Source organism: Fringilla coelebs (genome assembly GCF_963513975.1).
Source record: "Fringilla coelebs genome assembly, chromosome: 21".
NCBI lineage: Eukaryota > Metazoa > Chordata > Aves > Passeriformes > Fringillidae > Fringilla > Fringilla coelebs.
The window spans coordinates 3,445,331-3,468,958 of NC_140047.1; the positions used below are offsets into that span (position 1 = coordinate 3,445,331).

Genomic DNA, 23,628 nt, shown 5'->3' on the forward strand with positions numbered 1-23,628 from the left:
AAATATCCCATCGTGTTTTCCAAGTGGAAAATGGAAATGTGGAGTTTATGAACCCTGAGGTCATGAACAGAAAATAGCATTTGAGTGGAAAGGTTTTGTTGTATTTTAACAACAAATTCCCTTTTATCTGAAACACAGAATTTCACAGCCAGTGTGTAATGTGTGGTTATTTTTAACACTGAATTATTATCTTTCCATAGGCTGCTTTCATTCATTATTTACTGCAGCAAAATTGTAAGGATTTCCATGAAGTGCAGCAGTAATTTCAAAGGTTATGGGAACAAAATCTTGAATCATTAAGGAGCACCCTAAGATTAGAATCTGACTAAAAATACACTTCCCTTCCTTGAACAAACCACACAGTGCTTGCAGGTTTTATTTATACCAATATTAGTCATTGATTCATTAATATGAATTTTATTTGATTCTCCAGGAGTTGAGGGTTTTCTTTCCAGCCACAGGCAGGAGTTTGTTGGTGTCTTAACCCAAGGAAAACCAGTGGAGCTGGTACCAGCAGTGGTATCTGCAACATTTCCAGCCTGGAGGGTCTGGGGATGGAGCAGAGCCTTCAGAGAGTTCCAAATATTCCTGAAAATAGGGATGGGGAGTAAAGCAGTGAATGACCAGCAGTGTTTGTAGGATGTTGGCATGTCAGGAGTGATTTACAGGGCAATTTCCTTAATGGAGCATTTCAAGCAGCCAGCAGTGAGCAGGGTTCAGATAAGCAGTTGGCTTTATGTTTTTTTTTTTTTGTGGAATTTTATGGGTTTTGTGGATTTTTGTTTTTTGTGAAGTAAATATTTGTTATCACAAATCCTCTTTTTGATCAATTTAGACAAACCCTGCCCTGCTTGTGCTGTAGCTGGGCTGTGCCTGCCCTAATTTTTGCAGAATTCACTGCCTCAAAGGAGGGGGGAAGCAGAGGAATTCATTTTTGCCCTGTTGATGTTTTTCCACCTCCTCTAAACCCCTCCTGTTGCTGCATCTCCTCCTGGGCAGGCAGCTGGGCTGAAGCCCTGCTTTGCTTTAAGGGGTGCCATAAATCAGCTCCCAGGCTGTCCCTGTGCCCAGGGAGCACCAGGAGAGGAGGAGCTGCCACAAATCCCGAGCTCAGTGGCTGTGGGGACTCAGAGATGGATAAATCCATCTGGACAAGCAGCTGCCACTTCTGCTGCTGCTGCCCTGGCTCTGAATTCCCAGCGCTGTCCCACGGGGCCATGTGCTCAGGTGCTTTGTCCCCATTCCCACAGCAGCCCCTGTGCCCTGGCTCTGACTCCTGGGTGGTGTTTTTGGCATGACAGGGCTTGGGATGACAGGGTTTTGGATGACAGGATTTGGGATGCTGCTCCCTGCAGCATCTGGAGATGGAATTGAGCTCACAGGCGCTGCGTTTTCCTCATTGGGTTTTTACCGCGCTTCGTAAATATCCTGATTTGCCATTTAAAAAAAATTTTTGGAGTGTTTTCCGTGTGGAAAGAGGAATGGCTGTGCAGGTATTGCCTCTGCAGCTCCTGCTCTGGAGCTGTTGGTGCCCAGAGCCAGTGGGGGGCTTTGTGCTGGAGGTTTTGGCACTCGCCTCCGTGACTTGTGTCAGCGTTAAGGATGCAGCTCATTTCCAGGTGCTGGGAAATTCCAGCTTGGAATGTCAGTGCCTGATTTACCCAGGGATCTGAGCTGGGTTGATGTGTGCACTGCCTGGTTCCTGCAGGTTCTCAGGTTTGCATTTCCCTGGCAGCACCTCTCACTTAGCCCTGAGTGATGGGGAGTGGGAACAGCTCAGAGATCATTTGAAAGCTGATTTATGTCCTTGGTGGAACTGAAACACAAGTGCAAAACCCCTCCTGCAGTGGCACAGCTCATGTCAGAGCTGGGCTGAGGATCAACCTTCCTCTTCCCCACCTCCAGCCTGATTGAGGGGATTTTCTTTACTTCTTGGCTGGCAGCTTGGTCTGAAAAGAGAGGTGTCTGCTAAGGGAGGCAGGAGCCTCTCTTGAAATGGAAAATGTAAACCCCTTCCCTCTGAATTATTATAATTTTGAAATTAAGGGGCTCTCAGGCAAAGATATGGGAATAGGAATAACAGTTCTTTAATAGGAAAATTAAAATTAAAATGCAGTAATCCAAAACAACAATAAAACCCCCCACTGCCAGAGTCAGAGCAGTCCCTGTCCCCTGTGTGTCAGGGTGGGGGCACAGCCCCATCCCAGGGGGGCTCAGCCCTCCTGCAGTGCCAGCTGTGGCTCTGCTGCAGCAGGATCCTGCACAAGGGGGGAGTTTTCCTCTGCAGCTGCAGGGCTGCTGGAGATGGGCCTGCTCTCCCTCTGGGAATGCAGGGCAGGAGAAAGCTGCTCCTCTGGGAATGCAGTGGGCAAAGGCTGCTGTGCTGTTCCAGGGCAGATTGTATCCAGGTAGGAATGCTTGGCTCCTGCCCTGGGCACAGCATCTCCCCATGGGATGATGGAATGTGATCAGCCCTGCAGGGACACTCAGTGGCCATGGACAGCAGAGATCTGCTGGAGGGAGGATTGGCTGTGGGGGAGATAAAGAAAACTGCCCAGTGAACAGAGAGAACTGCCCCAGCTCAGATGGGAAATAGACTTCTTGCATTTCCAGCAGCTGGGATGGGCTCAGCACAGGCAGCAGGCACAGCCTGTGTCCATGTCCATGGCAGCTGCCTGATGATTTTCTCACAGTTTTGCTTTGGGTGTCACTGCAGGGACACTGAGGCTTCGTGTCCCAGCCCTGCTGGTTCCTGTCCCATGGCAGTGGAGCAAGGATGGAGCAGGGGGTGGTTGTGCTCCTCCCTCTGCTCTTGGGTTTTAGGTAAACTGGGAGTTTCAGCACAAAGTCACTTTTCTAATGACTCATTAAGGCTGGTTATCACCTCAGTGCTGCCCAAAGCACAGGACAGAGGCTGGTTCCCACCCCAGGACTGTCACTATGGGGTGAGGAATATTCCCTAAGAGCAGACGTGTTTGTGGCAACATTCAGGGAGCTCAGCCAGGCACAGAAAATCCCTGAGCTTTCCCTGAGCCTGGCTTTGAAGAGATTTGTAGCCCAGTTGGGTTTAGCAGAGCTAAAACCCCAGGATGCCCAGCCCAGGAGCTCCATCCCTGCTGCCTGTGAGAGCTGTGCAGAGCTTTTCCTGTGGCTTCCCACGGGAAATCCTTGGACAGGGCAGCAGGGCTGGGCAGTCAGAGGCTCTGCACGTTCCTTGTTCCTTCTCATACCAAGGAAAGCTGCTGATGAGTGAGAATATTTTGATTTTTCATAATTTTGAACTAAGGAAAGTAGTGAGTGCCCACTGTGATGGGGCTGCTCATCCTTGTGCCAGCTTGGAGGGGGCTCTGCCTCAGGAGGAGCCTGTCCTCCCTTGAGTGTGGGATTTGGGGTGAGCAGGGCTCTGAGCCATGTCTCCAGGACCTTCTGGTATTATTTACACTTAGAACTGTGATTTTTATCACTTCTTCTCCTGCCGTGGTGGAAATGGGGGACTCAGCTGCTGGAAAATGAGTCCAGAACTTGCCAACAGGGCGTAGATATTTAATTTTGGTGATCAGCTCTGATTTTGGGACTAAATGAGGTTTTTCACATCTGCCTGGGTGCTCTCATGTGGGCTCTTAGTGAATTTTTTCGTTTCAGCAGCACCAGGCAGCAGCAACCTCGGTAAAGCAGCGATTCCCCAGCAGAGCCCAGTGACACAAAACCCTTCTGACAGCTCCCACTGTGCCACATGAGCGTGGCTGGACGTCACCTGCCCGGGGTCTGTGCACGGTGACAGAGCCAGACAGTCCCAATCAGCACCAGAACACGCAAAAGCTGCTTTTTTCCACTGCCAGGGGAGCCCAGAAAATGCGTAAGGAAGCTGTGTTTGCCTCCCATGTGGGCTCTGCTCCCTCCAGCTGCACAGCTCAGGCTGAGGTGTGGGGAATGGAGGTGTCAGAGCAGGCTGGGAAGAGGAAAATGGCTTTCCTGGTTTTGCTAGAAAAAGTTTCATTAAGGAAAAATGGGTGCTGAGTCTCCATGAGGTTAAATCCAGAACTCACCTGGCAGCCAGTGAAAAGCAGAGTTTGGCTTGAGGTTCTTAGGAGAAAAAGTCTTCCCTTCACAACCTTCAAACCCTGGTTGGGTTTGTGGTCACTTTGAATGTGGGGGTGAGAACCCAAATGTTGTGCTGAAAAATCCAAGCGTTCAGGCCATGCCAGAGGAGGTGTCCTGGTCACAAGAGGTGACAGAGATGAGCAGGTGTCACCAGGTGTTCCCATGTCATCTTCATCTTGGGATACTGAGATGGGGAAGGGTCTGGAGGGGCCCGTGAGGAGCAGCCCAGGGCTCTGGGGTTGTTCAGCTGGAGCAGAGTGAGGGCAGAGCTCCCCGGGGCTGCAGCTCCTCCCGAGGGGCAGCTCCCATCTCTGCTCTGGGACAGGGACAGGAGCCAGGGCACGGCTGGGGCTGGGCCAGGGCAGCTCAGGCTGAGCTCAGGGAAAGGTTCTTCCCCCAGAGGGTGCTGGCACTGCCCAGGCTGCCCAGGGAATGGGCACGGCCCCGAGGCTGCCAGAGCTCCAGGAGCCTTTGGACAGCGCTGCCAGGGATGCCCAGGGTGGGCTGGGTGGGGGTCTGGGCAGGGACAGGGGCTGGGGGATCCCTTCAGTCCCTTCCAGCTCAGGATCTCCTACTGATCTGTGTGACTCTCCCACTCTCTGGGCTCTTTTCCTGGTGCACAGGACAGTTTTCCTTTCCTACTTGTACTTTTCCATTCTTCAGTGATGTGTGGGCTGGCTGGTCCATGCTCACCTGGAAGGATGCTGCGGATTTAGAGCAGTTTTACATCTCTTCCATGAGCCAGCAGGGCAGCACAGCTGGAAAACAAGCCCTGGGGCTGGCTGGAAGGGGAAGGGGCTGGTGGCAGGCTCGGATCCTCAGGGACAGGTCTCATTTTCCCTGCTCCTCCTGCTGATCTAACTTCTCTTGCTCACCACTAATTTCCTCATCCAGATATTTGCAGGTGGGGAGAAAAGTGCTGCTAATTTTGGGAAGCTTTGCAGGCTGTTCCAGAGCTCTGGCTGGGGTGTGTGATTTTTGTGTGCTGACGTTTTAATCCTTCAGACTATTCCCGAGGCTTCCACATTTCTGAAACGCAGAATAACTCCTTTCCAGAGGGCTGATCTCATAGTCTGTGGGCAAACTAACACGGATGATCCTGCTGGCTTTCCCTGCTTATGTTCTCTCTCCATCCCCGTTACTCCTTTGGTTCGACCCTCTAATTCCCCACCTCGGCTGAAAATTCCCTCTTTTTTTGGTTGGCATTTAGGGAATTGGCTCGAAGTCGGGTGCTGACTTCTCACCTTTCTCCCGCCCTTAGCAAGCAGCAGAATTCCTCCAAATCCAAGTCGGTTTGGGAGCAGAGGACGAGCCAGATCCGGATGCACAACTTCCGAGCCAGCTGCGAGGCGCTGTACAACGAGCTGGACCCCGAGGAGCGGGTCCGCTACGCCACCACGCTGCACATCCGTCCGGACATGAAAACCCACCTGGACCGGCCGCTGGTGGTGGAGCCCCGCGGCGAAGGCAGGAACAACATCACCAAGCTGAGCCCCGTGGATGTCCAGGAGGTGGTGGAGCACCCCAAACCCACCTCCGCCGATGGGGCAGAAGCGCCACGGAAGCACCACCGGCATCGGGAGAAGGAGAAGCTGGCAGAGCAGGAGAAGGGAGACGTGACCAAGGAGGAGAGCGGCGAAGCCGGGGCTGGCACCAAGGAGGAGCGGCACCGGCAGCACCGCAGCCGCAGCAAGGAGGTGGAAGGGGGCAGCAAGGAAGGGAAAAGCGACCGTAACAGGGGGCAGGAAGGGGGCAAGAGGCACCACCGGCGGGGCTCGGTGGAGGAAGGGGCCGAGAAGGAGCACCGCAGGCACCGCAGCCACCGGCACTCGTCGGACCGGCCAGGCAAGGAGGGCAACGGCACCGCCAACGGTGCCCGCACCGAGCGGCGCTCCCGGCACCGCGGAGGGTCCCGCTCCGGGAACAGGGATGGAGAGCCCGGCCCCAAGGGGGACAGCGGAGAGGAGCCCCACCGGCGGCACCGGCTCAGGAACAGGGCCCTGTCCACCTACGAGTCCGTGGAGAAGGACAGCGGGGAGAAGGAGGGGGAGGCTGGCGAGAAGGAGCACCGGAATCACCAGCCCAAGTGAGTGAGTGCTGCCAGACCCTGGCCGGGTCGGTTCAGGGGTCACAGAGCCCCAGATGTGTTCCAGAAAATCACTTATCGACCTCCCTGGGGCATTCCCTGCTGTCCCTGTCCCCACACCAGCTCCCAGCACAACCTGCAGTTCTGTTTTGCCTCAGTCAGCAGTGACAGAGGCTCCCAAAGATGATTTTGGTTCATAAAACAGCTCAGGTTTAAGGCTCGCTGTAAACACCAACAGACCCTGTAGGACATCAAGTGGAGCAGAGAATTTCCCAGCTTCTGAAGGGAAATTTCCTTCCTTCCGAAGGAAGCTCCTGAGGGACATCTATTTAAATTTCAGCCAGCCTTGCTTACAGCCCTTTGATTTTCATTTTTAATGGGGAGCCTTCAGCTGCACCACCAGTTGTTCCAGCACATGGCCTCTTCCATTAAGAGCAACGATGGCCCCCATTTGCTTTAATTCTTATGTAAGTCAAGTGAGAAAAGCAGCCCTGGTGAAGCATTTGGAGTAGTTAATAAAGAAGGATAGATTGCCTTTTCAGCTTTATTAGTCTGATGGAAAAGAAATTGCACTGGGATTCTTTAGAATAGAGTTCATGTCACCGTGGAGAGCCGTGAGTGGCACTGAGATAATAATTTTCCTGTCTAAATTATCTTCCTTTCAGCTGAATTTCCAAACACTCTGCCTGCTGTTCAGCGTGCTCATGTGCATGGGCTCACTTCCCTCCTCACTGGAGCAGAGCTGCTGCTGCTGCAGGGGAGAGCAGGAGCCATTTAGCTGCTGATTGCCACGTTCCAGAACGGTTCCAAAACCATTCCAAACCGTTCCAAAAACTGGAAAAGAGAATCAGCACATTTAAAAAAGGCCTGAGGAGAGGGTTAGGGAGCAGTGTGTCAGGATTCATCCAGCAGCTGCTCTGGGGAGGGGCTCGTGGCACTGCTGCATGGTCCTGGCTTGGGAGCATCATTAAAGTGACCCCAGGGATGTCCAGTGCCACAGTCCCCCTCTAATGTTGGGGTTGGGGTTTGGCCTGGGAGGTCTCAGAGAAGAAGATCCCGAATTTTGCTGTCCTGTATTGATGCAGGGAGCCCCCAGCCAGGGAATAATGTGCTCTGACTCCATGATTCCGAAGGCTGAATAATTGCTTTATTAGATTATTATATTAGATTACATACTAAAGAGATACTATATTAAAAGGATACTATAAAGATACTAAAGAAAAACCCATGACTGTCTGAGACAGCCAGGACACAGCTTTGACCCAGCTGGCCAAGGAATCCAAACAACCTTCACTTGTGTCCAATTAACAAATCACTTTGGGTAAACAATCTCCATAACACATTCCACATGTGCCAAACAACAGGAGCAGCGAATAGAGATAAGAATTGTTTTCCCTTCTACTCTGAGCTTCTCACTGCCTTCCCCAGCAAAAATCCTGGGAGAGAGAATGATGTCTCTCTGTTCAGAGAATGTGAATTCCACAATCCTGCAAAGGATTTCCATGGAGGAAACAAGCCCAGCACGAGGCGCAGCATCAGGGATGTGTTCTCTGAACCTTTCCCAGGCCATATTGAACAAATCCTGCTTTTTCCTAGGGAGAACCAGTGTGAGCTGGAGGCCAGTGGCAGTGGCAGTGGCCCTGGCAGTGTCCCTGTGCACACCCTGCCCAGCACTTACCTGCAGAAGGTGCCCGAGCAGCCGGAGGACGCCGACAACCAGAAGAACGTGACCAGGATGATTCAGCCCCCCCTGGACAAAACCACCACTGTGAACATCCCTGTCACCATCACTGCCCCTCCAGGGGAAACCACTGTCATTCCAAGTGAGTGCCTTTGTCCCCTGCTTTTCCTGATGCGGAATTGCCAGGAAATCCAAGTCTCCAAGGAGTGAGGGGGGCTCTCCTGGGCGCTGCCATCCGAGACAGAGGCAGCCAGGGAACTTGGTGATAGAGGAGCTGTAATTGCCACACAGGCTGCAGGAACTCAGCAAGGGTTCCTGGTGGCTCTGCAAAACACCTGAGATTGCCTGGAGATGGCTCACCCAGGCCACACCCTGTGTGTAAGGGACAGGTGAGGGAGCAGGGAGAGCATCACCCATGTGTGACCCTGCTGCTGGGTCCTGTGACATTGCAGAGCTTTTGACAACCCTCTGCATCACCCCTGGAGCAGATCCACCCTCCCTGTCCTTCTCCAGAGCTCTCTGCCTTGGGTCCATCAGCACAGATTTACAGATGGTCCCAAGATGCTTGTGTCCAGCCACCACCAGCCTGTTCCCACCACCTTGGAGCTGATCCCTGGCAGGGTGGGAGCAGCCTGGAGAAGTCTGGGGAGCTCAGGAGAATCCCAGAGGGAAATCCAAGAGGCCCACATTAAACTTCTGGCTGTCAGGACTCTGCTTTCCAAGAGGCACAGCCATGATCTGGCAGGGTCTCTGTGCTTTTTCACTCTGTTGTCAACCACAAGATTTATCTTTTATTTTTTTATTATTTTCCTTCTTCTTTCTCCTTTTTTTCCCCCCCTCTTCAATGGTAATTTTCCTATATTGCAATGCTGAGTTCCTGTCAATCACAATTTATCAGCCTCTCCCTTTCTTGGCCATTTCCTCTGGATCTGACTGGAGATCCAATAAGGAGTTTATTGAACATGTCACTCAAACACAAAGAAATGTCATTTTCTTGCAAAATAAAATAAAAAGTAATAACAGCCCTGCACTGAATGCATTCCAAAGGGTGGGACTGTTGGACTTTAGGTCCTGGGAATTAATGGAAGAGCCTTTATACGTGTCTAAGAAGAGAATTTGCAGCATAAAATGTTACCCAGCCTTTAGATGGGAAATTATCTTCAGTAAATTATCCCATAAACACCCTGCAAGAAAAGTCAGGATGAGAATTGGAGAATTTCCAACCTTTGGGAGGGAGGTTGGGAACAATCTCAGGGAAGGAGATGCCAAAACCTGCTGCAGGATGGAGCTGCTCACCTTTGCATGTGGGGAACTGTGACCAAACCGAGGTGAACGATGCAGGCACAGCTCTGGGCAGTCCAAGAAGTCCTTCCCACGTTTCTTTTCCTATTTTTGGGAAGTTCAGCAGTCTCAGCCCCCAGATTATTAAACTTCATCCATGAATCTGCTCTTCTATGTGTTCCAAAGCCAGTTGTGCTCCTGTTCCATGGAAGAAAACACTAAATTAGGATGCTGGTCAGGCTTCCTTTTGATTTTCTTTCAAGGATCCCAAGCTGATCCCTCTCCCTAAGAATTTGTGCTCTTTGGGATGGGTTTTCCAGCCCCTTTTTGGCAGCTCTGGGATGGATCAGCTCATGGTTTCATTTCCTGGCTGTTCCTGCTGGGTGGCTCAGCAGCAGTGGAGGAGCAGGGAGTGATAATGATCCCATGATTGTTCATCCCATTTAATCAGCACTTCCCAAGGCTGTTTGCTCTCCCAGCTGCACTGCTGCCATTTCCAGCTGTTCCAGGCAGCAGGAAGGCTGCAGATCCATTTTTAACCCTCTCCTTTGTGTTCTCCCTGAATTCCCATTTCCAGTGAACAACGTGGAGTTTGAAAGCAAGACAGAGGAGAAGAAAGACGCCGATGACCTGACCAAAAATGGGCCTAAACCAATCCTGCCTTACAGCTCCATGTTCATCCTCAGCCCCACAAACCCGTGAGTTCCTTTAACACCACTTATGGGCTCCAGGTGCTTCAAAGCAATGACTTGAGTGGGATTTTCATCTCTGAAAACACACTGGGACATGAAATAAAAGCCTATTTCTGTGGGCCAGATGCTGTTGTTCTGTTAGTTTTCCTAGGGGGATAAATTAACAGGACAGGGAAAAGAAAATGCTTTGGGCAGACCCTGCTGATTTAGATCCAGAAAGTGGGAGCAGAGATACTGCTGGGAAAAGATTTTATCAGGAACAGCAGGTTGAGGAATATTCCCTCACTGTTGGGAAAAGATTTTATCAGGATCAACAGGTTGAGGAATATTCCCTCACTGTTGGGAAAAGATTTTATCAGGAACAACAGGTTGAGGACTATTTGGATACCAGTAAATTCCTGCAGGTTCCTCAGCTGGAATTCCTGTTCTTTCCATAAAGTGGCTCTGCATCACTGCAAACTTTGAATTTCTGGGAAAACCTGGATGGTTTTTTTTTTGCCAAGGCTGGGAGTGGGATCTGCTGGGGTTGGGGCATTTCTTCCCCTTCAGGCAGTGCTGCTTCCTGGGGACCTCTGGACTCCAAGCTGGGAATTCTGAATCTGTTCCTCTGCAGGGCTGCGGGACCAGTAGGGAGAGGGGTTGGAATTATTGTGGCATGAAGGGCTGTGAGTCAGTTTGAGCATTTTAGGGGAGGGTGTTTGGAAATTCTGGAGATCCCCTCAGAGCAGAAGTTTCTCTCTGGCTCAGGTAAACTTGTTCTTCTTGGAATTTCTATCTGCCCAGATACCAAAGGGGAGCCCAGGCCCTTCTTTTGTAGCTGGATTTAAGAGAAGGATGAGTTCTCCTCCTGCTTTGGAGGGCTGTGACGTCCTGTGCAGTGCTGGAACAAAACAGGCTCAGAGTTCTCAGATTTGACATCCAAAAAGCCCCTGTGGTACCCCCGAACCCTGGGCAGGCTGAACAGCATCCCAGAATCTCCAGACTGAGCTGGGAGGGACCCACCAGGATCATTGATCTGGCTCCTGGCCCAGCACAGACACCCCAACAATCCCACCCTGTGTGTCCCAGATTGTCCAAACGCTCCCGGAGCTCTGGCAGCCCTGGGAGCATCACCCAGGGAGCCAGACTGGGATTGTGGAGTCTGGCCTCTGTCTGGATGGATAAAGAAATGGTATTTCCCTAATATTTGGTCTTTTTGGTGTGAAGTGACCACCAAAAATGAGCTGGGAAAGATGTGCCAAGGCAGCAGGGCTGGGCAGGCAGAGAAGCAGCAACATTTCCTTGTATCCTATGGCTGCTTCTTTTCTCTCCCCTCATCCCAGTTAGGAACTTCTGAGCCTCAGAGTCCAGGATCTGGGGGTTCTTTCAGTTGCTTTGTTGTTTCAGCTTCCTTCAGCTTTCACTTCCCCCCAGGAAAAAAAAAAAAACAACAAAACTGTGCTGAAAGACCATTGGAAAAACAAAGTTCACTGGCAGAAAAAACGTGTTACAAGCAAGCCAAGGGGGAATACCAAGACAAAGCCCAAACTCCAGGAATGTCAGCAGCTTGTTTGTCCTCCTCTGGGCAAGGTGCAGAGCCAGCTGCATCCCCCCAGGGGCTCTGGCTGCTGGGAACAGAGCTGAGAGCCCTTGCTGGGGTCAGAAGCTTTTCCCCACTCCAGTGCTGCCATCTCCCTTCCAAGCCCTGCTGGGGATCCATGACCCAGGTGCTGCCAGAGGGGAAAACAGCTCAGGGAAGCAGAAATAAATTCCTTTTTTCCCCAAGTGGCACCACCCTCTTAGAGCACAGAGGGCTGTGAAGTGATTTCTCAAGCCCCACTGGCAGTTCACAAATGCTCCCACATCTCACTGCTGGTTATGGATGATGAGGGGCTAAAAATAGGGGCTTGTTATTGCTTTGATGAATTGGGTTTGATGCAGGAATTATGGCTACAAATGGTATTGGAAACGTTGCCTTTCACTTCTGTGGCTTCTCGAGGCATGGAGATGATCATCTACTCCTGGCAGATTGAAAGCCACAGTTAAGGGGTTCACAAAAGCACTTTTCTCCAGGTTATTTTCTATCACATTTGCTTCCCTGGTATTTGTAACTCTTTTCCACTCTGAATCCATTAGCAAGCCAAAGAAAAGGAGTATGTAAGTCCATTTGAGAAATAGACTTTAATTCTCACTGTTCAGATATTTGCTTAGAGAAAATGGGATAGAGGAGCTGAAATACATTCTCAGATAACAAAGTTGTTGGCAAGTTAAATCTATAATTTGATTCTCAGGCTAAGTCCTTTATTCAGCTGACAAATATGGTGCAAATGCAGAGCTCTGTGTGCAATTAAGGATTTGGGAATTGTGGTCAGGAGGAATTATTAGCTGCAATTTGTGAAGACTTTTGGATTGCTTAGAAATGGGAGCATTTACCATTTTCCTCGGACACAATTTGTGAATAAAAAGATTAGGTGGAAGTAATCAAATCTATTCCTGTAAAGTATTTGTGCTGTAAAGTGAGAGTTGGAGTAAAGTGCAGGCAGAGAGAGATGGGTAGGAGGAACACTCAGAGCCACAAAGGCAGATTCAGCTGAGAGTCTCAACATTTTAAAGGGATTAGTTGACACTAAAAGGATTTCAAACCTTGTTTTGAGCTCACAGGGCATCAACCTGGCAGTTCAGAGGGAGAAGGACGGGGGAGTGCCATAAACATAATTTGCAGAATTGAGTGTGGATGCTTGAAAGCTCTCAGTGCTCTTTTGACAGATGGGTAGAGAGATAAATAGATAGAGAAATAACTAGATAGGGAGATAAATAGATAAAGAGATGAATGGCTGTTGCTGCCTTGCAGAGGGAGCAGAGATCAGTGCAAAGATGTTGAACTCCCTTATTTATCTCTCACCACAGATCTGCTGCCAACTGAAATTTCAAGCCTGTTTTTAAATTTCCTTCCTGTTGTAAGGAAAATTAATCCACAAACACCAGAGGTTTATGTCCAAAAAGGAGACAGAGGAGTCTTTTCTGGCTTTATTCCAATAAAGGGAGAGGCCATGGGGCATTCCCCTGGGATCTCTCAAAGCCTCCTTTTTAGCCCAATTTCCCAGCCACATTTCCCCATTTCTGAGGTACTTGAGAGGTTCAGACTTCCAATACACCTGACACCAGAGATTTCCATCTAATGTACAACCCTCCCTTTTAATTGTTAATTCTTAAGGAATTTAGGGGTTTTTCTTCCCCATTGTTCCTTTCATCTCTCAATGTCTAATTTATCAACAAACCTAAAGTTTGTTTGTAAAAGCAAATATTTTTTTCCATTAATCAATCAGTGCAATCCTTCCCATTGTTTCTTTTATCTCCCAGCAGACCCACAGCTTGTTTGGTAAAGAAAACTCCACTATTCCTCTCCCCATTACACAGCAGGAATCCCAGAGGTGCTTGTCCTGCTGGGTTTGTGTCACTGTCCCCCCTGTGACCCCTGGTGTCTCCTGTCCCCGCAGGATCCGCCGCCTGTTCCACTACATCGTCAACCTGCGCTACTTCGAGATGGTGATCCTGATCGTCATCGCCCTCAGCAGCATCGCCCTGGCTGCAGAGGACCCTGTCCAGGCTGAGTCTCCCAGGAATGACGTGAGTGCCACCCAAAATCCCCAGAATTCAGGGGCTTTTCTTGTCCCAAAACGCCAAGTTCATGTGCATTTCTCCTCCCAAAATCCCCAGAATTCAGGTGCTTTTCTCCTCCCAAAACACGCAGAATCCAGAGGCTTCTCTCCTCCCAGAATCCAGGTGTTTTTCTCCTCCCAAAATGCCCAGAATTCAGGTGCTTTCTCTCCTCCCAAAATGCCAAATTCATGTGCTTTTCTCCTCCCCAAATTCCCAGAATTCAGGTGATTTTCACATCCCAAAACGCCAATTTCATGTGCTTTTCTCCTCCCAAAATGCCCAGGATTCAGGTGCTTTTCTCCTCCTAAAATGCCAAATTCAGGTGCTTTTCTCCTTCCAAAATGCCCAGAATTCAGGTGCTTGTCTCCTCTCCAAATTCCCAGAATCCAGGTGTTTTTCTCCTCCCAAAATTCCCAGGATTCCGGTGCTTTTCTTCTCCTCCCAGAATGCCCAGAATTCAGGTTGTTTTCTCCTCCCAAATTCCAAGAATCCGGGTGCTTTTCTCCTCCCCAAATGCCCAGGGTTCAGGTGATTTTCTCCTCCCAAAATCCCCAGAATTCAGGTGCTTTTCTCCTCCCCAAATGCCCAGGATTCAGGTGCTTTTCTCCTCCCCACATTCCCAGAATTCGGGTGCTTTTCTTCTCCCCACATTCCCAGAATCCAGGTGCTTTTCTCCTCCCAAAATGCCCAGGATTCAGGTGCTTTTCTCCTCCCCAAATTCCCAGAATCCAGGTGCTTTTCTCCTCCCAAATCCGAAGGATTCAGGTGCTTTTCTCCTCCCAAATTCCCAGAATTCGGGGTTTTTTCTCCTCCCCAAATTCCCAGAATTCAGGTGCTTTTCTCCTCCCCACATTCCCAGAGTTCAGGTGCTTTTCTCCTCCCCACATTCCCAGAATTTGGGTGCTTTTCTCCTCCCAGCTCAGGTGCTGGCCATGCAGAATCAGAGCTCCTTTGGGAACACCCTGCAGTGATCTTTGCTGCTCTGTCAAAATGCTCAAATTCCCATCCCTTTCTGCTGCCTCAGCCACACCTGAGCACAAGAGCTTGGAAATCAGGGCTTGTGTGGCTGATGTGGCTTTGGTGGAGGAGCTGCAAAGCTGGCACCCCATTCCACAGCGGGAAAGGCTGCATCCTAAGGACCTTGAAACCTTAGGAAAGGATGTTCAAACATCTCATTTTGAAATACCCCTTTTGCCTTGGTAAACCTGCCAGAAATGCAGGTGCACTGGAGGCAGCCTTGGGTGCAGTGTGCCAAGGACTGGCAAAATGCTGCTTTAAATCAGATGGTTCAGGTTTGTGCCTAAATTATCTGCAGCCCTCCCACCAGATGATTTTTGTCCAGCAGACAGGCCACTGCTGGATTAGATATTTTATTCCTTGTGCAGGTTATTTCAGGGTATGGCCTTTCCTAACACACATTTCCCCTTCCCACTTAGGCTCTGAAATACCTGGATTATATATTTACAGGAGTCTTCACCTTTGAGATGGTGATCAAGGTAAGAACTTTTCCAAGCAGGAAGATTCACCTCCTCTTCCAGATGTATTTGTGAGAAGCTGGAGGAGGACAGAGGTGGGGAGGATGGAGTTGGGAACAGCTCTCACAAAGCTCTCCTGACTTCAATCTCATATTTTATGGAGGAAAATCAGGATATCTTTAGGAGCTGTAAGAGGATAAGAACTGGGAAGAAACAGGAGCTGACAGACTTTGCTGAGACACTCCTGATTCTTCCCTTTGGAAGGAATATTAATAACAACTGATTCTTGGTTTGTCATGTTTCAAAAAGCTGAGAATGTGTCTTTTTACTCAGAAGGGTGACAGGTTTTGCCAGGACTGTGGGCAGTAACTTCCCAGAGAGCACAGTTCCATAAAAATCAGGGTTCAGTGCTGGGGTAAGGCAGGAGTTGGGTTTTCCTGCCAGAGTAAGATGCAAAAGAGATGCAGAATAAAACCAGGATTAATGCATGTGTGTGGAAAAAATCCTAGGGAGCAGTGAGAGCTCTCATTTCTACAGCTTCTGGTTGTGGTTTGTTGATTTGAGCTTCATTTTTGGGAGAGTTTTCCTGCCTGTTAGAGAAGAGCAGCTTGGCTGAGTATCTCAGCAATTTGTGAAGGGTGCTTTGATCCAGAACCTTCTCCTGCCCCATTGGCAGGGTGGATTTGGGCCATGTTTTATTAAAACTCTTCCTTTGCTGGGTTTTCTCTGCAGATGATTGACTTGGGGCTGCTGCTCCACCCTGGCTCCTACTTCCGTGACCTGTGGAACATTCTGGACTTCATTGTGGTCAGTGGGGCCCTGGTGGCTTTTGCCTTCTCGTAAGTTCATTTTCCTCCTCCTCCTCCCGAATCCCAGGGAATGAGTGACACAGGGGGCAGGAGGCTGGCACAGGGACAGTGGCTGTGTGATGTTGGTGGCTCCATTTCTCAGTGAAATGTTCGGTTCTTGCCCTTTTTCCAGGGGGGTGGGAAGAAAAAGAATAAACCCAGCTAAATTTGTGTTGTGGAATCTGGAGAAAATCCTCCCAGCTTTAGGCTGAGCCCATTCACTGCTCATTCAAACACGAGGCCAAGATTTTTGTGACTCTTGGGCCAATTCTTTCCAGGAACTCCCTGTAACACTTCATGGCAGTCCAGTGTCTCCAGTCAGTGATTGTGAGAATCGCTCTCATTTCGAGAAAACAGTTCAAGAAATCAGCTGATAACTCCGTGAACTCTTGGCAAACCCTTATTTCCAGAGCTCATTTCCAGGATATTTATTCTGGCTCACAAACCTTTGCTATTTCTCTTCTTTTCTCTCTTCTCTCTGTACTTCCACTGAGTTTCCCTCCAGCTCTGTATTTCAATAACACCCCACGTTCTTCTTTCATCTCATGGAGGATTTTGAGCAACAAACACGGAGAAATAACTCCTTAAAAATTAAGATTAACTTCTCATCCGAGCCTTTTTCCTTGGAAACAACCAGAGGAAGAGCAATGCAGCTCCTTCCATCCTTCAGGAGCCGAGCTGGAGAATGGGAAGAAATTTTCCACTCGGACTGTTGTTTGCAAATCCTTTCCTGAGAAACAATGGGAGAGACCTGGAAGCAGGCAGCGGGACTGGACCAGTTTAATCTTCTGCTAAATTAGCCCCGAGCAATTAGAGGAATGTTCAGCAGCCCAGCACTCCCCGGTTTGTGACACGATGATTAGAGGAGAGGAAATTGTTTCACTTGCTAAAGAGAATTAGCAGCTAATGAGAAAAGCATCCACCTTTGTCAGGGAGCCGCGGAGCGTGGCTGGGCTGCTCTAGACTGGCAGAAATTTTTAAAGCAGAGCCAAATCCCTGCTCCTCTCTCAGCTCTGCACAAAAAAATGCACAGAATGTTGCCTTTCTGGTAAAATATTCCTCAGCAGTTTTTTGTTTTCTGAGCTGTCAAAATTGCTGTCGCATCCAGGCGGTGAGATTTGTGGATCTGTTTTTCTTCGGTGCAAATACAAATAAATACCAATACAAACACAAATAAATACAAATAAACCCTCTAAGTTAAAAAGGCCAAAAAGTGGATTGATATTTTAGGTGTGATTTTTGGATATTGAAAGCTGGGCTGTGCCTGATCCTTCAACAAATTAGTCAGGTCTTGGAGAAAATCATGTTTAATATAATGTTTTCAAAGGGGCGCTGCTCTCCTCTCTTTAAACATTTTGTCCCTCATTAAAAATCAGATTTTTGGAGGAGCTGACTGCTCTGTCCAAATCAAAATCTTCATGGTGAATGTCCTGCTCATCTAAAATTTAATATCCAAAACCAAGTTGCTTTTTAAGCTTGACTAGACATGTGTGGGGTTTTATTTCCCTGCACATGAAATATATCTGTGGAACATCTTTCAGAACTAAATTGACTTAAGCCAGACTGAGTTAATCAAAAATTTAACTTTAAAAAGCCATGTACCAACATTAGAATTTAACAAAGCTCCTCTGAGTTGAAGAGAGGTAGAGAAGTAAAATAATCACAAAAACAACACAGCCCAGAGTTTGGGATTCCATGAGAATTTCCCTTTTCCATCAGGAATTCAAACTTCCAAGGCTGATTATAGAAGGGGCATTTTGGGAGCCCTTCAGAGCAGCTCCCTGTGCTGTGAGAACAAACCCCAGGCTCTGCCTTTCAAACATCTTCTCTTTGAACACCATCTTCTTTTGAGGGAGATTTTCCTTGCTCGAGTTATGGATTAAAATGAATAATTTTTAATCTTTCCGAGGCTTTTCGTGCTCAGGTTTTCTTCTGTTGCTGGTGTTGGGCCATGAATATCTAACAGCACCTCATCAGCCTCTAAATAAATTACTTCTACATCCCCTGCCTGTGCTTTATAATAGGTGCCCCAAGCTGCTTTTATTTTCCACTGTGAGTGAGTCTTGAGCAGGGTTTTACAGCCAGGGACTGCATAAACCCTGCCTAGTTACTGTCTCCCAGATTAAAGTCAGACAAGCTGATTTGTGAGACTCAGGAAAATTTGAATTTCTTCTGTGATTTTTCTGCTCTCTGTAAGCCCTGCTCCTCATCCCTTTTCCAGTAGGCATCATCCAATCCAGGGAATGCCTGCAGCCTCCCTGCTGGAGCCCAAAAGCTGGAAAATCAGTCATTCCTAGGAAATGACTTTTCCCTGTTCCAGTTCTGAGTCCTGACAGGGTAGAGAGCCAGGATTGAGCTCCTGGTTTGGTTAAACCAGATGGACACACAGAGCCAGCTGAATGTTGATAATCCCAAAAAGGAGCTCCTGGAGTCTCTTTGTTGTTCAATCAGTTGGGTTTTTCCAGCAAATCCTACAGCCCTGTCACCCTCCTCAGTGTCACTAAAAATGGGATTTAATGTGGCTGTCACCACTTTGTTTGCAAGAACCCACAACTGCCACATGCAAGGTGGAATTTAATTCATGTTTTTGGCCTCCTGGCAGTCCATTGAAGGTGATGTGAACCAACTTCTTGCTGAATTAACCCATCCCTAAAAACCCAGCAATAACAGAGCTCCCTGGAACGCTCCCATCTGCAATACTGCAGCAGCCTGTGTTAATTTAAGCCTTTGAGATTGTATCAGTCACTGGTACAAGATTGATAAAATCCAGCTCTCAAAGCAGCTATGGGTTTTCTTTCTGCCTGCAGCTCTTTGGAAGCAGCTCTGTGGTTAGAAAAATAAAAAATAAATTTCAAACAGCACCCCTGGAGTGATGCTGGGAACAATAATATGATGCTGATAATAATAAACTAATGTCTTCCATTCAGCAAAGCATTTCAAAGAGAAATCCCTTTCTTTTTCTGCAGATAAACATGCCACAAACACACAGACATGTTTGAGTCCTTAGGGAAAAGGAAGCAAACAAAAAACCCATGGAAGCTTGTCACCAGAATCTCTCAGCCCCAGGTGCAGAATGTACTTGGGAGGAACAGCTGAGGGAGAGCAGCAAAGATTTGGCCCGGAAAAATTGGAACAGAGACGCCCAGAATTTCGGGATGCTCTTGGAAAAAAACAAATAGTCGAGGTTGTCCCTCCCAAAGTGGGAGAGAAGAGATGTGGAGGTGTTTTTCCCAGTGGAAGGGCTGATCCAGTAGGGAATGTGTATTGTATTTGCAGGGAAAGGAAGGAATGATGAATCTGACTCCATGTTCTCAGGAGGCTAATTTATTACTTTATGATACTAGATTATATTCAAGAATACTAAACTATACTGAAGAGTACAGAAAGGATACTTAGAGAAGGCTAAAAGATAATAAAGAAAACTCCTGACACAGCTTGGCCCTGGTTGGCCAAAGAGTGAAAACAACTCCCAGCAGAATGCAATGGAACAATCACCTGTGGGTGAACAATCTCCAAACACATTCCACATGAGCACAGCACAGGAGAAGCAAATGAGAGAAGAATTGTTTTCCTTTTCTCTGAGGCCTCTCAGCTTCCCAGGAGAGAAACCCTGGGTGAAGGGATTTTATCAGAGAATGTGAATGTGACAGATGTGGGATTTCTGTGCAGAGCCCTCCCTTCCCCGCTGGTTTATCCTGTGGGCTTGGTGGGAGTGGGCCAGGGGCTGGGGGATCTCTCTGATGTTTCTGTTTGTCATTGACTCTGCTCTTTCTTTGTCTTCTCCTCGCTGGAATCTCTCTCTAGGAGTTTCATGGGGTAATATGTTCTTCCTGTCTCTTGCTGCTCTGTTTTGCCTGTCCAACCTGTGTCCACACACTTTGCCACTGTGGAGACAACCCAGCCATGTTCCACCCATCCCATCGACCCCTCTGTCCCTTTACTGCTCATTATCCAGTGAAATGTATTATTTTAACTCATCCATCCTGATTTTCCTTCAGCAGAGATGAATCCAAGCCAGGGAGTCAAAAAAAACCACATGGAGATATATCTGTATCAAAAAGATTTGAGGGCCTGACTCAGTGGGCACGGAGGGGTGAGGTATAATTCATGAAAATCTTAATAACCAGGTTTAAAGAAGCAGTTTGAGTCTCTTTCAGAGGATTTCACCTCCAAACAGCCAAGCTGGAAGCTCCAGGGTCAATTTAGTGCAGTGTGACCCAGCTGGGATCCAGGCTCTGATATTGGGGAAGGTCTCTGCCCTGAACACAGAGCTCAGGGAGCTTTTTGCAGGGCTGATTTGTGCAGAAGGAGGTTCCAAACATTGTATTTAACCCTGTGCAAGGGGCAGCTTTGCTGTCAGTGCAGGGGCAGGGTGGGAGGCAGAGCTGTGTCCCCACATTGCAAGAGCTCCAGGGGGATCCTCCAATCCTCCACAGCCAGGAGAAGGATGCCAAGAAAAGCTTTTGATGGGGTCCAGGAAATTTGGCACTTGGTTCTTTCTTCTCTCTAGGAAAGCAGAGGATTTAGGGCAGAAAGAGGGTGGCTTTGTGCTTGGGCAAGGTGGGGTGACCTCATTTACTCTTCCAGGGAAGAATTCACTCTGCCAGGAGGATTCCAGGCTATCACAGAAGGCAGAGGCTCCACCTCACCCTGAATTTTTGATGCCCTGACTCTGAGGGGTCCATGTCACCTGAAATCAGAGCTGCTGGCAGCAGCAACAGGAACAAGCAGCTTCCATTTGAAAGAACCACTGAATTTTTAAAGGCTCTTTTATTTATTAAAGGGAGAAAAGGCTTTGCAAAGCTTTTTAAAAAAATTCTTAATGCTTTAGATAAACATGCAGCAAACTGACACAGAAAACAACAACAAAACAGCACTGGCCTAATGCACTCAAAATTGATCTAATGCCTTTTTTTTGGTGGTATTCTCTTTTTTTCCTTCTTTTTTTTTGCTGTCTGCCTTTATCCTATGCTCCTCTTTAGCTCCTATTCAAGATTCAGCTGTCCTGAATGTTGCAGTTGTTATTCTGCAGTCAATTAAAACCTTGTCCTTCCATGGCAATTTATTTTTGTTGTGAGGAATATTCAGGTCAGATGTGTGCTTGGATACACCTTTTGACTGAGTCCCAGCTCCATCTGGATCTTTTATTTTCTGGGACATCTGGCTTTGTATGAAAGCAGGGAAAAAAACCCCAATATTGGCAGAGAGGGTTTTAAAAACACCCAAACCCAACCCTGAGGGTTTTATTTGACAGAAGAGTTGCAGAGGATCCTTTTAATTAAAATGCAATTTGCATCACTCTGGGTCAGAGCACCAGGAAAAGCTTTTCCTATAGCAGGGACCTTGCTGTGACAAGAAATGGGAATTTTTATTTTTTTTCTCAGGATTCTCTATATGGCTCAGAGCATAAATCCCATTAAGATTTAATTGGCTCACGCTCTTTATTTGCTTAAGTGCCTGAATGGAAAAAAATCAGTCAGGCCTTCTTAGTGTCCTCTGCTGAGGCAGAAGGAATTCTGTGTGACTGGAGCTGTCTGCCCTCCACCTCTGAGCTCACCCATCCGTGCCTCTCCCATTCCAGGGGAAAGCAGGAACCAGGATTTGCTCTGCCCCACATCTCTTTAACCTTCCTGGAAATATTAAACCCACAGAAATGCTTGCTTCAGGCGTGGAGCCTGCCTGGGTCAGCAGAGCAGGGAAATATCTCTGTTCTCATTTGCATGAGGCCTCGTTAGTGCAGTTGTTAATTGGCAGAATAGCAGTGTGGTGATTGGGGTCTCCTGGAGGCAGGAGAAGGCACCACCTGGGAACATTCTGGGGTTCTGGGTGAGCCCAGGAGAGCAGAGCTGGGCTTTGCACTGTGGGCAGTGTGACCCAGCTGGGATCCAGGCTCTGATATTGGGGAAGGTCTCTGCCCTGAACACAGAGCTCAGGGAGCTTTTTGCAGGGCTGATTTGTGCAGAAGGAGGTTCCAAACATTGTATTTAACCCTGTGCAAGGGGCAGCTTTGCTGTCAGTGCAGGGGCAGGGTGGGAAGCAGAGCTGTGCCCTCTGTCCCCACATTGCAGGAGCTCCAGGGGGATCCTCCACAGCGAGGAGAAGGATGCCAAGAAAAGCTTTTGATGGGGTCCAGGAAATTTGGCACTTGGTTCTTTCTTCTCTCTAGGAAAGCAGAGGGCTTCTCTTCTCTCTAGGAAAGCTGGAGGTGCTGGTGGGACAGCAGAAGTGTGGCTGTGGCTGGTGGGGATGGAGCAGAGCTCTGGGCTCAGTGTCCCCATGTCCCACCCCTTCCCTGTCCTGCTACCCCGAGATGCCACATGGCCCTAAAGGGTCTCTCCTCACTCCTCCCTCAGCCCTGCCCTCCTCAGCTCCCACCTTCCCTGGCTGTCCTCAGGGGCTGGGCAGGATTGGCTTGGCCTGGCAGAGGGGACAGCCCAGGGGATGGGTGGGATCTGGGGACAGGTGGGATCTGCTGGGGCATCTCCTTGGCCATGACCCATTTCCCCTTTTGCTTCCTTGCTGCCGTTCCCACCCTCCTGGAGAGGCTGAACAAACTGTTGTGCAGCCAGGGCACTGCTGAGAGTCACAGCAGGGAGCTGCAGGTCAGCTGGTGGCTCTGGTGACACCGAGGTGACCATGGCAGGGACACTGAGCTGAAAGCAAATCTGCAAAGCCAAGCCTAGGCCAGACCTTCAGCTCTGCTAAAACCTGACAAGAAAGGCAGAAAAAACTCTGCTGGCAGTGCCTGTTCCATCTAGAGCAATCAAAGAGCTCTAATGAGAATCAAATATCATTTTTTAAAATATTTAATAGTTATTTTGTAGCTTTAAAGCAGTCCTGTGGCTCTGGCAGTAAATCCAATGCCTGGGTTTAGAGCCATGTCAATGCTCAGGGTCTATTTGGGATGGATTAAAAGAGCCCTGAAGGATGAGAGGGGGAGAAGATAGGGATCTGTCCATCCCTCTCCTCCACTTCTCCTAAGTCTTGTGGAGAGGAAATTTCTCCTCAAGTTATACATGCTGGGATACAACCCACAGCCCTCCAAGAATTCCTGTGTGTCCCTCTTACTGCATTTCCAGACAAGTGCAATGCCTGGGAACAGCACAAAGGGACTGGAGCTGAGGCAGGGCTGTGGGTTTGGGTTGGAGGTTCTGGTCCAGCGTTACTGTTGAGTAGTACAGGGTTAGCAGTGAGTTCTCATCCTTTGGAAGGGGATGGATTTCCAAAAATTCCCTTCCCAGGGCTCAGCCAGCCACAAAACTGGGTGTTTTCCTCCACTCTTGGTGCTCCTCCCTCAGCACAGGAGGTGGGGCAGGGTGGGGTAAGCTTTGCAGTCCTTCCAAACCTCCATGGGTCTCTCGTACCTCTTGTACTTCCATTATTTCCCTCTTGGAGAAGAGGAATGTCCAGCAGCCTGGAGAGCACAGAATAGGTGTGTCAGCATCTGTCCCACACGTTCTTCATTCCCACCTGTGTTCCCCCAGCACAGTCCCAGACCCAAATCTCCAGCCATGAATAAAACTCTATTCCAGATTTCCATCCCATTTTCCACTCCATATGAAACGAAGGGAATGTCGTTGTTTTGCTGTGGGGTTGGAAGAAGATGTACCTGTTGTCTTCTTGTGTTTCTTTATTTTGGAAGTGCACGAGGAAAGGAGCTCTGTCCTTCCCCTGAAACCCCTCTTGATGTTAACAAGAGGAACGTTCTCGACCTTGCACTCGGTTTTAACAAAACCTAAACCCCAAATGTGACTGACAGCACCTGCATGCCTGAGTGGGGAGCTGCCCCAGCACTGTTCCAGGCATGTAATATATTGCCATATTA

At 48.7% G+C, this 23,628-nt stretch overlaps 1 protein-coding gene across 1 annotated transcript in view; it reads left to right on the forward strand.

The window, feature by feature from the left end:
* Positions 1-23,628, forward strand: part of CACNA1B (calcium voltage-gated channel subunit alpha1 B) — a gene marked incomplete at its 5' end in the record, with an annotated part of 303,988 nt that overhangs the window by 224,879 nt on the left and 55,481 nt on the right. The window contains 6 exons of the mRNA XM_084219396.1: positions 5,363-6,187; positions 7,784-8,010; positions 9,727-9,847; positions 13,318-13,447; positions 14,917-14,976; positions 15,688-15,794. Of these exons, the coding sequence (XP_084075522.1) occupies positions 5,363-6,187; positions 7,784-8,010; positions 9,727-9,847; positions 13,318-13,447; positions 14,917-14,976; positions 15,688-15,794 (1,470 nt within the window). The remainder of the gene's footprint in view (positions 1-5,362; positions 6,188-7,783; positions 8,011-9,726; positions 9,848-13,317; positions 13,448-14,916; positions 14,977-15,687; positions 15,795-23,628) is intronic.